At 35.5% G+C, this 14,190-nt stretch overlaps 1 protein-coding gene and 1 non-coding gene across 2 annotated transcripts in view; both read left to right on the top strand.

Annotated features, from left to right (window-relative positions):
* Positions 1–14,190, top strand: part of LOC149064488 (U3 small nucleolar RNA-associated protein 14 homolog A) — a 35,276-nt gene that overhangs the window by 10,387 nt on the left and 10,699 nt on the right. Inside the window, exons 6-9 of the mRNA XM_089254958.1 lie at positions 4,010–4,132; positions 4,436–4,530; positions 4,864–4,987; positions 8,456–8,533. Of these exons, the coding sequence (XP_089111084.1) occupies positions 4,010–4,132; positions 4,436–4,530; positions 4,864–4,987; positions 8,456–8,533 (420 nt within the window). The remainder of the gene's footprint in view (positions 1–4,009; positions 4,133–4,435; positions 4,531–4,863; positions 4,988–8,455; positions 8,534–14,190) is intronic.
* Positions 12,371–12,445, top strand: TRNAS-GGA (transfer RNA serine (anticodon GGA)). Its single transcript has one exon. It is a non-coding gene; the product is annotated as a tRNA-Ser (tRNA).

The following is a 14,190-nucleotide window of genomic DNA, read 5'->3' as shown; positions in this document are numbered from 1 at the left end:
TGGATTTTCAGCATATGTATAATTTTAACATGCAGAGTTTGCAACCAATTTTCATGAAATTTGCAGAAAATCTAGACATGAGATATGTATAGAAATTAGGAATTTTATAATTCCTTATTCAATGAGGTATGAGTATTTTTTGTAAATAATTTTTAATTGTGCATGTTCAAGAAATATCAATTTTTTTAATAATTTTGTTACCATACATATAGTGCAACTCATATAAAAATTCCAGTTGAATGTTGTGAAAATTCAGAAAGATATATGGAATATCACGAGCTGTGTAAGCTAAGTTACTAGATGATAAGGGATTTTCCACAAATTGGTATTTTGATTATTTTCTCTCATTTGATTATCTTAAATAAACTTACAGTTTTATGAGAATGCGTGAAACTGCTGTTATAAAAGAGAAATGCTTGAGCATAACAGATGTGTATGATGTCAAAATGAAGAAACTTAAAAAAAGAATCAAGCAACAGAAAATAATCAAAATACCAGTTTGTGAAAAATCCCTTATCATCCAGGTACTCTCAGCCAGTAACTTAAATTACAGCTCACGATATCACATATATTTTTTCGCAATTTTCATAGCACTCAATTGGAATTTTTATATATGTCGCAATATATGTTTGGCACCACCATCAGTAGTGGTTGGCTGAAGTTGGTTTTCTGTGGTTCCCAACTTCAATCGGCCCACATTCGCGGGCCGATCTCCCCTTCAAAAAGTCTTGCCACAGAGAGCAACAGTACAAATGTAATTCAATCATAACACATCACTCACTTCACTTCTGCAGTATAGATGGCAGCACTGAAAAGTCAAACACAACACTGCTTACGCATTCAGATGGTTAGGTGCGCTCACAGTTACATTTTTTTTTTTTAAACCGAGCACAAATGAGGTCTATCGCCATGGGCAATTTACTACCTAGTGAGTTGTGTCGGAAGTGTAAGTGTCCCTACCTAACCGTCTGAGTGCATATGTAGTGTTGTGTTTGACTTTTCAGTGCTGCCATCTATACTGCAGAAGTGAAATGAGTGATGTTTTATGATTGAAATACATTTGTACTGTTTATTGGTCTCTTGCTCTCTGTGGCGAGACTTTTTGAAGGGGAGATCGGCTCGCATTTGAGCCTTGAAGTTGGGAACCACAGAAAACCAACTTCAGCCGTCCGTCACTATGACCACTCAACCACCACAGCAGCACAGTTACACTTCTGGCACAACTCACTAGGTAGTAAATTGCCCATGGCGATAGACCTGAGTTGTGCTCGGTTTAAAAAATATATATATATATATATATATATATATATATTTGGCAACTGGATTATGGAAAAACAAAATATATATTTCCTGTGCATAAGCAATTAAAAATTATTTACTAAAACACTTGTATCTCATAAAGAATTATCAAATTCCAGATTTCGTGTGAATTATTTAAAATTTGTTGAAAACTCATGTTATTGTCAAAACACATGAGATGAAAATTTGAATTTTTCTTAGAAAACATCTATATCTTTGTGAACATAATATGCTATTCTGATTAAAATAGTGTAATCTTTTATGAAAATTACCAATTATTTGCAGTTTTTTGTTGATCAAAAACCTTCTTTTCTTATTTAATTTTTTGTTGGTCCCCTAAAGGCACTTGTGGCTAAATTTTCACTGGGAATTGTGAGTACAAGCATTGTGTTCTTGTGACCGAAATTTCAAAACACGATTTGCCAGTGTTTTTCTAGAAATTGGAGAAAATGCCTGAACTCCAAAATAAGACTTTTGGAAATACAATGTATAATGAGCAGCTTATAATGAAAACTTTGCTATAAAAAGGTACTTGCTAGGATTCTCAAAAGCTAATGTTGAAAATGCAAAAAATATAGCAAGGTTATAGCAAGTTGAAAATTAGGGAGCTTTCACTATAAAGAAAGAAGCTTTCAACTAAATTCTTAAACATTTTTTTTCTTAAACTAAGGATAAAAAACTATCACTTGGCATCACACTTTCTTTACGTCAGACACAAAATCATTATCCTTGCAAGCATTATTCTTAAGTACTTCTAACAAATTATGGATGCAGATAATTTTCAAATTTTTTAAACTCTTCCCTTTTTGATTTCTTAGGTTTTACCTATGTATATGTTTGTTATTTCCATTGACTGACAGACTACTGTTATCTTTCACTGCCAGAATTTATTTAACAAATACAAATACAACGGCACAGCAGGCAAATTGCCCAACGAGGTGGCTGACTTAAGAACATCATGGATCCCCGACTCATTTTTTTTTGGAGGACCTACCTACTACTGCTACACCACACATGCACCCCGCCCAACCCCCCCCCCCACGGAACCCCCAACGAATATGTACATGTGGGAATGTGCGTGTACGTGTAGTGAAACCTGACGTGAAGTTTTTTTTTTGTTTCTCTGTAATGCTTGTTATATGTAGTGCTGCCATCTGCCACCAGTTTTTCTAACTATGAGTGAAGTGTTATGATTGAATGATTTATCGTTATAGGACTGTTGCTCTCTGTGGCGAGACTTTTTAACGGGGAGATCAGCTCGCATTTGCGCCTTGAAGTTGGGAACGACAGAAAACCAACTTCAGCCGACCACCACTGTGGGGTTCGAACTCGGATCCTCGCATCGCGAGTCCATCACTATAACCACTCGACCAGCACAGCGGCAGTAACTTACAGTTAAAGAAAACTTTCTGATTAGTGAAAAGATGTTAACCGAGTCCATAAAGCGCTAAATAATTGAGCAGTGAGATAACAACCCCAATTTCAAACCATGTTAATAACACAGTGTTGGTAGATTGAAGTTGATTTGCTGTGATTTTCACTTTGAGACGTAAAAGTGAGTTGGTCCCTCATTTAAAAAGTCTCCTCACAGAGAGCAGGCAGACCTTCAATTTATGTACATAGCATGAAAATTCACTCTTGCCATTTTCACTTCAAAATATGGAAAGCACTCTGCAGGGCTAGTGTAACACAGAAGAGTCATATCTCTAACATCATGAACATGCAAGGGCCACACTTGCATGTTCCTTGCATGCACCAATCCCTTAGAAACTCCTCAGAGAAATGGTTATGAGCTGCACTTGCAACTAAATAGTAGTGAGATAATTCAGCATTTCAATTGCGTAGATTGTCGAATAAATAAATCATTCTGAAACTACAAAATTCTTTGTAAAAATGTTTAATAGAATTTATTGCTGTGAGCCAAAACTCAATTTTACAATAAAAATCCTGTTCATTTGCTAATATTAGATAGAAGCAATCTGAAAGAAAATTATGATGCAACTAAATTACCAAGCTGTACCTGACAGAGCTGTGGGAAAAAATTTAAATTTTGCATACAACAAAAAGTCTTGTCATGGAAAGCACTTTGCAGGGCTAGTGTAACACAGAAGAGTCATATCTCTAACATCATGAACATGCAAGGGCCACACTTGCATGTTCCTTGCATGCACCAATCCCTTAGAAACTCCTCAGAGAAATGGTTATGAGCTGCACTTGCAACTAAATAGTAGTGAGATAATTCAGCATTTCAATTGCGTAGATTGTCGAATAAATAAATCATTCTGAAACTACAAAATTCTTTGTAAAATGTTTAATAGAATTTATTGCTGTGAGCCAAAACTCAATTTTACAATAAAAATCCTGTTCATTTGCTAATATTAGATAGAAGCAATCTGAAAGAAAATTATGATGCAACTAAATTACCAAGCTGTACCTGACAGAGCTGTGGGAAAAAATTTAAATTTTGCATACAACAAAAAGTCTTGTCATAACGAAAATATTTCCCATGATTGCGAGCTCTTGTTATAACAAGGTTTTACAGTGCATGATGTTGAGTATCATGTAACTTAGGCTGCTGAATTCCTCCTTTTATTTCCCTTTAAGAACTCTTTCAGCTACTTCACTGTTTATTGATTGCTGGGTATTGTTTCTATTCAATATGTTATCTTTTTTTTGTTATGTTGCATCAATATTATTTGTAATTTTTCAGTCCAAAAATGCACTTGAAGAAGAAGTATCTAAGCTTTTGAGCAAGAGTGAAAATGTTTTAGATCAGAATAAAGTTCTTACTGATGCTGAGGAGAAAGCTTTGAAGGCCATGAGTTTGGCTGAGGTAAGATTGATTTGATTTGATTCTATTTTTTGTATTTTCATTTTGTATTATCATTTAACTGTCAAAATTTCTTATTTTTGGTGCAGTATTAAAATATTCTATTTTTCGAAACATTAATATATGTCTGTGATTTTTGAGTTTGATCATGATTGGAAACTGTTAAAACTTGCCTACTCTAGTATGAATGACAACCATATACAGTTATAGGCAGTAATTCTTTTTTTTTTTTTTACTTTTTAGCTACCTAGATGAGTATTTGTATGAAGTGATGAAGAGATTTTAAAAAATTAAATTTTATTTCAGGCTAAAGCTAGGCACACAGAGCTCAGGAAGATGCGTGCATTACTATCATTTAAAGAAGCAAAAGCCAGACGGCAAAATAAGATCAAAAGCAAAAAGTATGTCCCCATTTTCACTATAAAGTTACGTGCTGGAATTGTGTATTGGTTGTCTAGTTTATAAAATTATTTTTGTGCATCTTCAATTCAAATAAAAATTCACTAATGAGGATATATCTTGTATGTATATATAATATATTATATGTATTATCTCTCTCTCTCTTATTTGATTCTTTTAAATAAAATCATGGGTTTTAGTATTTTAGTTATTTGATTAAAAAAGATTATTTGAATAAGGGAAATAATATGTTTAAAAACTATTTGAAAAATTTTTTTTGCTACTTAATTTTTTTTTCAAATTTATTTGTTCAATATCTATGTTTCTTCTTTCAGGTATCGCAGAATATTGAAGAAGGAAAGAATGAAAAAACTAATGAAAGAGTTTGAAGAGTTGCAAAAGACCGATCCAGAAGCAGCAGAGGAAAAAATTAAAGAAACTGACAAGTTGAGAATACTGGTAAAATCAGTTTTTGGGTTTCATTATTATTGTTTTCATGAAACTTCTTTTATTTCACTCATGAATATATGACAGATCATTTCTGCATTGCTCAGCCTGGAGACCCATTATGCCATTAAGATGATCCTGTGTTCACAGACTGGTTGGAATTCACATTGCAGACCACATTTGGCTAATGAGCCATTGTACATCCCTGCTATAGTGGGTATTGGGAAAATTCTGGCTCCGTTTTTTTCTCTTCCAAAAACTGATCTGTTTATAAGCAAAAATTATGAAAAACAAAATTTTGAGCTTAGAGATTGATGTTTTTCTCTGCCCATGACATATCAAATCAAGAGACTTTCTGGGTATTATGCAAGATGAAATCTCTAGATTTGATATGTTACAAATTGAGAAAAAACGTCTAGTCCTATCTTTACTGTTGCCACCTGGAGGACACTTGCTGAAGTTAAGAGAGGCTACAATTTCTCTACTCAGCGAACTGTGCATTATTTGAGGGAAAAAAAGTCTTGTCTCTGTGGTACAATAGTGAGTGTGCTTGCAAAGATTGCAAGAGGTCCATTGTGTGATTCCTGGCAAAGACTCATTTTTTCTTTCCGAATTCATCTCGGCACTCAACCTAGAGTCTCTTGATTTGAAAAATTACTCAGCTTATACACAAGTACAGTAGAACATCAATTTTCCGAACAACTCAGTCAACCAAACACCTTTTCAACATAACTCATTTTCAGTTTTCTATAGTCAATGATGCTGAACACAGTTGGTATTTTCTTGGAACTTGAATCAATCAGTCCAAACAATTGTACATACCGTACCTGTTGTAACATTACTATTTAGGCCCCCGTGGAAATGGTCCTTATTTCTAGTCATTTTTATCGATTTTATATTGTCTCACCTTTTTTGTGTCCAGCAATCACATTTTCGTTACACTGTGAGCTATATATGTAAACAATGGTGGATCCGGATACAGTGTATGTAGTTAGTGTATGTAGTATGTGGAAAGCAAACAAGCAAGGAATAGGAGCAGATTTAACTGTCACTTTTTTTATCATCTACGAAGACATCTTAATCCTGTGGGTGAGCCTTAATGGAAGGGAGGCGAGGGTCTTCTTGACAACAAAACAGTTCTTATCACGGTTTTGTCGGGGGGAGTATCTTTCCTAGCTTGCTTAAAAACATATTTTTCAATCTTTATTTAGCTTTAGCAGTGTCAACATTTTCCATCTTTCTCAAGTACAGAAAAACGAAAACACATTGTTTTAAACATAAAAAAAAAAGTGGAAATTGTGAAAAGAGTGAAAGCGAGTGTTGGTAGAAACTTGCAGCTGAATACGGAGTAGGTGTGGCAACCATCAGTGATTTTAAAAAAATTGCAGTAAAATAAAAAAATTTTTTAGGAAGTTATACCTGTATTTTTTCATGGTTTCAACGCAACCACTGAAGAAGATCAAAATCTTCTAGATTCGAAAGAATGCTTAGATATGCTTGAAAAACTCCCTGTATTCAAGTCCTGTCATGAAGAGGATGTGTCTCAGTGGTTGAAAATTGATAGTAACCATCCGAGATATCATTTTTTGGATGATGGAGAAATAATTAAGAAAGTGAATGATCAAGTTGATCAGGCTGCCTGTGAAGGTGATGAAGATGAACCAATGGCAGATGTAATAACGCACAGTGAGGCAGAACAGTGTTTCACAAAATGTCTCACGTGGTTAGAATCACGGCCTAACACTGACCCACTTCAATCTTTAATGTTGAAACTATTACGGGATGAGGTTGCAAAATGTTGTATGAGCAAATTAGCAATAAGATAGATTTTTTTTTTTTTTTGAATGGTTTGACGGTGTTATTTATTATGCACATATGTATTTGTTTTACCATTTTATTTTTTTTCTTTACAAATTTTTTTTTGTGATACACTGCTTTTTTTCGTTTACTTTTCAGAATAAGTCGGTTAAATTTAATTATTTTAAGGCTTTTGTTGCTGAATTTCAATTTATTCCTTTGCGTTATCGAGTTAGTTTCAAAATTAATTTTCCAAACTTTTCACCTTTCCAAACACCTTTCGGTCCCATTGTGTTCGGATAATCGATGTTCTACTGTGTATGTCATATATATTTTTCGGTAGGGCTTTTTTTCATCATGTAATTTGCCCTGTCTTATTTCGTGGATACCTGAAACTGTGGATGGTAAAAAAAAGTTTTTGCAACATTACCTCTTTGCACCTGAGCCAAAACTGACTTTAAAAATTTTATTTTTAAACTATTTTTGATTGATTTGTGTTTATTGTATGTCAAAATGCCCTTTAAAAAGAAAAAGAAAATAATTTTTGTTGATATTAATTCTAGGCCCATTCGAGTTAAGTAAGCATATGCGTACCTCAGGTCTTAACTTGAAAAAAGAATTATCAAAACCATTAAGCATGAGGTATATATGGGGTGGGAAAAAAGTCTGTAGAAACTTAAAAAAGCCATGAAGCATAAAAACTGGAAAAATAACCAAAATAAAAAACGGTTTGCAGGTGACATCGCTAAGTCACATGAATTTTTTCAAGACAGGAAAAACCTCAAAAGAGCCGATAAGTGGCGCTGACGTACACAAAACAAAGAAAAGATATGCAAGTAACGAACAGAATGCCTCCAAATCGTCTATTACAGCAGTATGTGTTTCACATGACCACCACCACAGGTTCATGCAAAACAACTTCACCAACAAAGCTTTATCCTTTGCACTCAGCATCCTTGTTCACATACAGTCTTCCCCCCCCCCCCCCGTATTCGCTGGGGTTACGTTCCCGAGATGACCATGAATGCAGAAATCTGCAAATAACCTAAACCATAGGATTTTTTTTTAATCTCGTTTATTTAACATCATGAGAAGAGCAGGTTGACGCATAGGTAGAAGGGGAATGTAAAAGAGGGTGCAGCGGTTGTTGGCGATGCTTTCTGAAAGGACATTGGGATTTCTGTTTGATGTTTCTTCTTCATATGAGCAAGTATGTTGAAATATATTGACAAGGCTTCCTCTACTAATTTTTCTGCATGTAAAGGGCGTACCATTAAGGCATCTGTGAACTTGAATATTATATGTAACTATATTATAAATAACAGGAGAATGTCCTCATCAAGAACTTATAAGAATATTCTTAAGTTATTTATAATAGTAGTCCTACCAGAGAATATTCTCCTAGATGAGAATATTCTCCAAAAGGTTATTCTCGAGAATTTTACATCTCTACTGATTTCTTTTTTTTGCGCCGGGCACCACTAGGTCTAAGACCAACCCTGTGTATATTTATTATATACCATTAATACAATACCCTGTCCGTGTGTTTCCCATCTCTGTAATTGGGCTCAGCTTGTTGAGATGTGTAAATAAATAAAAATAAACAAATCCTAGAAGTTGTGTACATAGTTTTCTTGTTTGGTTTTTTAATTGATTCTAATCATCTTTTTGTTTTCATTGCAGGAAAGAATGACTTTAAAACACCGAAGCACTGGGAAATGGGCAAGACAGCAGAAATTACGAGCCAAATACAATCTTGATGTATGTCAGCTTAATCATGTTTATGCTAGTTTAGTGATGAATTTATTTTAAATTAGAAAACAATTTAATCATAGGTTCAAGCTTGAAGGCTATTATAGCCCCTCCCAATAGCCAGCAATACAATAGAAAATAATATATACAAATAACAAGGCAGCACACAGGCAAAATGCCCAACGAAGTGGCTGAAAAAAAGATGCCCATAACAAGTATGGATGTCATATATTACTAAAATACAGCAACCCAATTAAAAATGCAATTAATAAAAATTATAAACAATATAAAACACATGATAAAATATTATACAATGCCCATAAAGAATACTTATGGTATAAGTATGGATAGCTTCTCGATTTACCCCAGCATGTTTATCGTATTTCTTTTTAAATGTGTCAATTCTGTTAGAATTTACTACCTCCAGTGGTAAGCTATTCCATTTATTAACAACCCTACTAGAGAAAAACTCCCTACAACACCATAACCTGGAATTGTCCCTTACCAATCGATACTTGAACTACCAGACAGATACCCACGTTAATATTTCTTAGGAACCTCTAACGTAAAGGGTATCTGTTGGAAAAGTAGCAACACCTTCCCCATCCCATCAAATCCATTTACCCTACCTAATCAAACATAAGAACACTTTTTCAAAGTATATGGGGGGAGGGGGGGGGGAATTAAAATATATATAGTAACCACAAAATAATGTAAAAATTAGACATTTGTGGAAGCACAATGCACATCACAGTCCAGGTACATATGTATGAAAAGGGTGGGGGAAAACCATCAGTTATATATGCTATATATCAGTTATATAACACTGGAAAACACAGAACAATGAAAAATAAATATCTGGGGTAAGCACCATGCAGGTCACAGTCTGAGAAAAAAAAACGGGGAACAACAGAAATGCAAATATGGAGAACACGATAATGCTAATATGGTAAACACCAATCGATACTGGTGTCCCCTTGTAAAAGCAGTTGATTGACGGTGAATTAATAAATCATGGTCCATCCTATCCATACCCTTGAAAATTTTGAGCACTTCAATCCTATCTCCTTGATATCAGTGTTCATCCAATGTAAACATATTCAAAAAATGAAGTCTCTCTTCATAACTCAAGCTGCCAATGATGACTTTTTGCTTGAAAAAGTTAACCTAATCAACAGAAAGCGATTACAGCATCCATATTTGCAAGATCTGGAAGTTGATAGATCTTAACCGGACAATAAAGTGGGAAAAAGGAATTGTAATTAATTGTAATAATAATTGTAAATAATTGCCCATTGAACATCAGCAAAAGTTAGATTCCCAATTATGCTTTGATTTAGTTGCATTATGATGTTCATACCCCACCGTTGCCACAGTCCTGGTTGGCTGAAGTTGGTTTTCTGCGGTTCCCAACTTCGAGGCACGAATGCGAGTGGATTTCCCCGTTAAAAAGTCTCGCCGCAGAGAGCAACAGGCCTACAACAGTATAATTATTCATTCATTACACTTCACTTACTGTGAGTTCAGAAAAAAACTCAGTTTAAAAAATTTGATTGCAGATGGCAGCACTATACACAACAAGCATTACACAGAAACAAACTTCAAGGAAGGTTCACAATACGTATACATTAGGGTGGGTCGAAAAAAATGAAATTTTTATTTTCAAATCGCTATATTGCAGAAAAGTTGCCTCCTTTAATAAGAAGAAAAACGATTTTATATCAAAAATCGGTTGATATCTTCCGGTCGCACATCGAACTTGAAATTTATGGAAATTGACAAAAAATCAAACATTTTTCTTAAATTTTTTAATATTAGATAAAATTCTATGATTAACATGCAAAAGTTTGTTACACTTATTTTATGGCTCAATAAAGTAAAATAAATTAAAACATCATTAATATTTCAATGTTTATTGGCTGTGCAGCGTGTTCGAAAAACAGGGATTTACCAAATTTTTGCAAGTTTCATTGTGCAGCTTTTCTTATGTTTTGTCAGAATAAAATGACCCTGGAATTCAATCACTAGGAGGTGGCTGCACGTCAAGTTCCACCCACACGGAACCCAATCAACCATCCAAACTAGGCGTGTGCGTGTGTAATTAACACTATATTTGAAAAATAGTTACTACAATTGACTATAATTCTGTGGTTTATAGTTTCTTCTACTGTTTCTTTTCCAAGTGTACAGGTTTGAAGTCTGACTTTTGGAAGAAATCAAGCATGACTGATTTTGATAATAGTGTAGATCTGATGTAGCTATCTCTATCTCCATGTCACATCCTTTAGTTGAGGCCTCTGTAACAATTTAATCATATCCCTCAACTGTCTGAGTCTTCTGACTGGATCATGTGTGAACTGCACGTGGAAAGACCACTACAGTGAATCATGCATCTACTCCATTTCAACGAAATTCCTCTCCCTCATATTATTCCGCATATAGATGGTGCAATGAATCAATGAACGTCAGGACTCTGCCATCAGACTTATCCCGTTGCCAAGATCTCTTCCAGCCCAGCTTCGTTACGGAGTCTGGAACAAAGTATGTGCATCTGACAATCTGAGCCGTATTTAGTGTTGTGCGGGAATGTTTAGTGCTATCATCTAACTCTGAAATTGTGAGTGAAGTGAGATGATTGAATATTTGTACCGTTGTAGGCCCGTTGCTCTCTATGGCAAGATTTTTTAACAGAGGAATCGGCTCGCATTCGCGCCTCGAAGTCGGGAACTACAGATATGGATGGTGCATCTACAGGGCCAAAATCTTTTTCTGGGCCCATTTGATAACAGCTTCCCGGATGTGAAAGCTCTCTATGTTGGAGTATGAATCTGTAGATTGTTGGTTTCTAGAGGTAGACAGAAAGATGCTGAGAAAAGACCAGTAGTACTGTATTTATTAGGAATGTCCAAAACAATAAAGCCAGGAAATTTTCCAGGGGATTTGTCAATTCGAGATCCTGGTCGTCTGTCACATTCTAGATGGCTAAATGCTGCCAATAGAGTGATAAGGCTGTAGGACTACTTAAGTTAGCCAAATCCTTTTGCGAACCAGAAGTTCTCTTCATCTTGAAATCGTATGTGCCTGTGTGGTTCCACCTCAAAAAGAACAAGTATTTCAGTGACGTGCTAAACATGTTTTTCCAGCAGTTCAAAAATTGTGATATTTATTTGATGAGGGGCCATTCAAGTATTACGTAGATTTTCAGCCATTTTTGACCCCATCTTCCCCCCCCCCCATCAACAAAAGTCAGCAAAACACTGACTCCCTCGCCCCTGTCAGCAGCTTAGAATATTAAATAGGGGTAATATTCTAAGCTGGGGGGAATATTAAATTATATCTTCAAAAAGGGGTGGTTGATGACGTAAGCAACCTTCAAACCCCCCTCTCCCCTTGTCATCAAAAGTCAGAAATCCGGAAACCCCCCCCCCCACCCCAGATGCTGAATGACCGATGGTACTTTAAAGTACCAGGGTAAATAAATTTGTTTTAAACTAACTAATTGTTTCTAAAACATTGTTTTTGTTTTTAGTTTCTCTTTAATTAGAACTAAAATGACCTGTCAAATAATTTGGTAGGTTAACTATTTGTTATTGAAGGTTTTTAAACAACTGGCTGTGGCGAAGATATATTTTGGAAAGAGAGAAAATTCAACTGCCCCTGTGTGCGGGGAATCGAAGTCTTCGATCTTGGGGGGGGGGGGTTCTTCGATCGAGAATCTTAAAGCAAGACAATCCGTCTCTAAAGGAAAAACCATTAGACACTTCGTGCTACTGAGTCTGGTCCGGCCATCCATGTACGGTCCCTTTCAGTGTACGCAAGCTCCAAGGAAAGATTGAGAGATTTGGTGCCTCTGTAGTCTAGTGGTCTAGGGCGTTCGCCCGGAAAGTGAAAGGACGTGGGTTCGATTCCCCTGCAGGGGCAGTTGAATTTTCTCTCTTTCCAAAATATATCTTCGCAACAGCCAGTTGTTAAAAAACCTTCGTATGGTAGCAGAGAGTGACGTCATCCTTGTATTTGTTATTGCCATCACATTTATGCTTTTATTTTAATTTATTATAATTTTCCTTTTATTCTACTTTTCTTAATTTCGGATATAAATGGTTAAAGCAAGACAATCCATCTTTAAAGGAAAAACCATTAGACACTTTGTGCTATGTAAGAAAAACTTTAAAGCTACCGAATACTCTGGAATTATTAACCGGAATACTGGAACCAGAGCCATCAAAAGGTTTATCCGACGGACTCAGACAGTCGAGAGATGCATCAAACTTGTTACCGAGGCCTGAACTAAAATGTATAGACATGAGAAGCTTAAGTGTACATCAGATCTACACTATTATCAAGATCAGTTATGACTGATTTCTCCAAAAAGTCATATTTTGAACGTGTTAATTTTGATGACTAGTTTTGATATATAATGTAAATTATACGCACACACCTATTTTGGATGGTTGATTGGGTTGCGTGTGGATGGAACTCGACGTGCAGCCACCTCCTTGTGATGAATTGTGGGTCATTTTGTTCTAACAAAACAGATGAAACGCTGCGCAATGAAACTTGCAAAAATTTGGTAAATTCCTGTTTTTTCAAACACGCTGCGCGACCAATAAACATTGGAATATTAATGAAGTTTTAATTTATTTTACTTTATTGAACCATAAAATAAAGCCTAACGATTTTTTGCGTGTCGATCATAGAATTTTATCTAATATTAAAAAATTTATGAAAAATGTTTGATTTCATCAATTTCCATTAACTTCAAGTTTGATGCACGACCAGAAGATATCAACCGATTTCAAAACTTTTTACGTTGTTTTTATTCTTATTAAAGGAGGCAACTTTTCCGCACTATAGCGATTTGAAAATAAAAATTTCATTTTTTTCGACCCACCCTAGTATACATACATTCCAAAGTGTACCAATTCGTTAGAAGTTATGCAATGGAATATGGACGAGGTGCATGTCTGGTTTAGTAGTAGTTGCATTATGGTGAACAAAAATTGTTTTATGTTATATAAGTATAACCTGATTGAAATAAAACCTCTCTTATAGCTCTCTTTAAACTGACTCTCTTATAACCAACCTAAAAAATTCTTATAGTACTTGGATATCATATATCTCAAAAGTTCATTTTTTACATTGGCTTTTATTGGCGCTGTGGTGGTCGAGTGGTTATAGTGACGGACTCGCGATGCGAGGATCTGGGTTCGAACCCCACAGTGGTGGTCGGCTGAAGTTGGTTTTCAGTGGTTCCTAACTTCAAGGCGCAAATGCGAGCCGATCTCCCCGTTAAAATGTCTCGCCACAGAGAGCAACAGTCGTACAACGATAAATTATTCAATCATAACTCATAGTTAGAAAAACTGGTGTCAGATGGCAGCACTACACATAACAAGCATTACAGAGAAACAAAAAACTTCACGTCAGGTTTCACTACACGTACACGCACATTCCCGCATGTACCGATTCGTTGGGGGTTCTGGGGGCGGTGCATTCGGGGGGGTGGGGTGCATGTGTGGTGTAGCAGTAGTAGGTAGGGCCTCAAAAAAAAAAATGGCTCGGGGATCCATGATGTTCTTAAGTCAGCCACCTCGTTGGGCAATTTGCCTGTTGTGGCGTTGTATTTGTATTTGTATTATATTATTACTATTACTCAACTATATTTC

Source organism: Pholcus phalangioides, unplaced genomic scaffold, assembly GCF_987345545.1.
Source record: "Pholcus phalangioides strain wild (caught in Gottingen) unplaced genomic scaffold, Ppha-v1.0 ptg000042l_1, whole genome shotgun sequence".
NCBI lineage: Eukaryota > Metazoa > Arthropoda > Arachnida > Araneae > Pholcidae > Pholcus > Pholcus phalangioides.
The sequence above is the reverse complement of the archived record's forward strand: the minus strand, read 5'-3'. Positions and strand labels throughout refer to the sequence as shown.